Genomic DNA, 2,897 nt, shown 5'->3' with positions numbered 1-2,897 from the left:
TTATGGCATGAACTTTTTAAAAAGAATAATACTTTGCATACACTTAAAATGAATTTTTATATGTTCATTAAAACTCATCAGTAGCATACCTTTCTTGGTAACACTTTGTTAAAAATGTTATAATATTTGGGGTGTTAACTGTAATAAAACTGAATTTCTTAAAAACAGAAACAAGAATTGAGACTTTTTCCTGAATGGTCCCATATTTCTTATTGGCCTAGATTATTAAAATTGATTTGTAGTAATAGTAATTATTATGGGTCATATTGTATGTTAAACACACTCTCAGATTATCTCATTTAACCATCATCAATAACTCTATAAGATAAAGGCTATCTTTTTTTATTTTACAGACAAAAATACAAGTGAGGAAGGTGGATTAGCAAAGTTACAGTAAAAAAATATAAAATAAGTTGACTTTCTGAGTAAAAATTTTGAGTTTCAGATAAAAAAAAAAAAAAACTAGAGCAAAAACTCCTATTAGTAGAGAAGGAGAAAAGAAACATTCATACCGCTTTTTCCATGAAGTCAAATTCAGGAGCACAGGTGTATATTAAAGTATCAAAATCTGTATACCTTAATATTCTGGCTGCTATAAGATCACTCAGGTGAATCTGGGAGAAAATAAAGTAAAATGAATTAAAATTATACAAATGAGTATAGCCTATAGCCAGTAATACTTTATTGATGTAAGAATAACAAAACTTATAGACCAGATAAATCCAATATATTTAGACATCCCTCTAAGAAAACAAAAAACTACAGTGAACCAAATATACGATGTGCTGACTTCTCAAGCTAACTGAAAATAAAGAGAAATATCATGAAAAATGAAAAGTAGAAAGAAGTCAGAAAAAAATAAAGAGACGATAAAGAGTGAGTTAAAATCAATATCTGCTGAGAAGAAACCACCATGGAGTTAATTACCCTTTATAATAAGACAATTTATGATGAAAAAGTATTTTACTTAACCTTCTTTCAACATACATTGTAGGTCATAAGCTTTCTGTGCACTGTCATTTTCACAAAGCCTCACAGACTGATTACAATATTTGGTACTTCTTGATGTTTTACAGACATATATTTAAACCATTGAATATGAGACCTGATCCTCATAAGAATTACCACAAGTATACATACCACTTCGATCTTTGACTTAGCTATTTGATCTCTAAGGCTAAAAATAGATACCAACAACCAAACCCAATGCAGAACTTCTATTTTTCTACTGATTATTTACAACCTGCTCTTGGTGAGACAATTATTTTTCCACAGTATCCTCAGAAGGCCAGAAAAAGGAAAATATTTGGCAAGTCAACTCTTAATTCAAATTATTTTATAGGGATAGGAATTATTTTATAACAAGTTTGATGATTACGAGTGGTTTTCATTCAATTATTTTTCCTAATCTACCAGTACTCAAGGATAATTTAGAGTTGCACTTCATTTTTCTAATTTAGAGTAGGCCTGCTGACTAACAGTAATTTAACCAAACCACTATAATTTCAGGTCTTCCTCATAACTGTCACATAAAGGAAGTCACTCAGGACTACCAAGGAAGCATGTTTGTATTTTTTTTGTTTGTTTTTAATTTGTAGGGCAGGGATGGTGGTTCACACCTGTAATCCCAGCACTTTGGGAGGCCAAGGCAGGCAGATCGCTTGAGGTCAGGAGTTTGAGACCAGGCTGGGCAACATGCTGGAACCCCATCTCTACCAATAATACAAAAATTAGCCGGGCGTGGTGGCACGTGCCTATAATCTCAGCTACTCAGGAAGCTGAGGCACAAGAATTGCTTGAACCTGGGAGGTGGAGGTTGCAGTGACCCGAGATTGGCCACTGCACTCCAGCCTGGGTGACAGACTGAGACTGTGTTTCAAAAAAAAAAAGATTTGTAAAGAGCTGAGGGTCAATGTGAAGTAAGTGTGAAGTAAGGCAAGAAACATAATCATGAACAAACTTAACAGATAAATAAGTAACTTAGAAGGTTTAAATAAAGTTTATCATAAGACATATATAATAAAGTTAAAAACAATAAAAAGTAAAGGAGAATGGGGAAATATATCAGACATACCAGAGAACAGCAGCAACAAATAAACTAATAAACCACCATGCAAAGCTAGCAATAAATGGCAAATGCTTACATTTAGAAATTTTATGTAATATAAACATGTTGCATGTTATATAGAGATAGCATTTGACCTTTTAGAGAAGTAATACTATAACCCCTTGTCAAACTACATAATTTCAGCATCAAACAGGGCCCTAATTGGATAGCATTAAATGGGGTAAATTTCAAAATTGATTATTGTATGATATACTCATGTATGCTTATTTCTAAACAGAAAATGCTAGAAATAAAAAGTAGATTCATGCATTGTTTTCTATTACCTAAACCAGTTAGTTAAGCAGGGACTTAGGCCTTGAAAAGGGCTACTCTTTAAGACATTAACAAACAGAAATACCACATGAGAGAGAAATGTTCTGCATGTATTTCCTAGAAAATGAAAAGATCAAAAATTTTTAACATTCTCTTTTTATATAACAAGAAAGGCCTTAAAACATCAAATCATAAATTGATTTTAGTCCATAGTTATAAATACATAAAACAACACTGAGATTTTAAGAGTTCTGTATTTTCAAAGCTGAGGACAGCCTCCCATATGTTAACATCTGCAATAACATCATAAATGGATAACTTATGATGTAAACAACTAATTATTTCTATTTTAACTGAAATATAAACAAATAACTACTTAACAAACTATTAGTAATTTTTTCCTAAAAGGCCAAGTCAGCATTGATGAATATTCTTTCTTTTTAGTGGGTTGCAAAGATCACTGAACTTCAAGACTTTTGACTTGCAGTTATTGACTTATTGACTCTGCCAATAACTC

The 2,897-nt window shown here is 31.8% G+C and overlaps 1 protein-coding gene across 1 annotated transcript in view; it reads right to left on the bottom strand.

Annotated features, from left to right (window-relative positions):
• LOC105535462 (probable C-mannosyltransferase DPY19L2) overlaps nucleotides 1-2,897 on the bottom strand; it is a gene marked incomplete at its 5' end in the record, with an annotated part of 83,760 nt that overhangs the window by 48,059 nt on the left and 32,804 nt on the right. The window contains one exon of the mRNA XM_011974565.1: nucleotides 513-614. Coding sequence (XP_011829955.1) covers nucleotides 513-614 — 102 coding nt within the window. The remainder of the gene's footprint in view (nucleotides 1-512; nucleotides 615-2,897) is intronic.

Source organism: Mandrillus leucophaeus, unplaced genomic scaffold (assembly GCF_000951045.1).
Source record: "Mandrillus leucophaeus isolate KB7577 unplaced genomic scaffold, Mleu.le_1.0 Scaffold1462, whole genome shotgun sequence".
Lineage (NCBI taxonomy): Eukaryota > Metazoa > Chordata > Mammalia > Primates > Cercopithecidae > Mandrillus > Mandrillus leucophaeus.
This window is presented reverse-complemented; position numbering and strand designations above follow the sequence as displayed.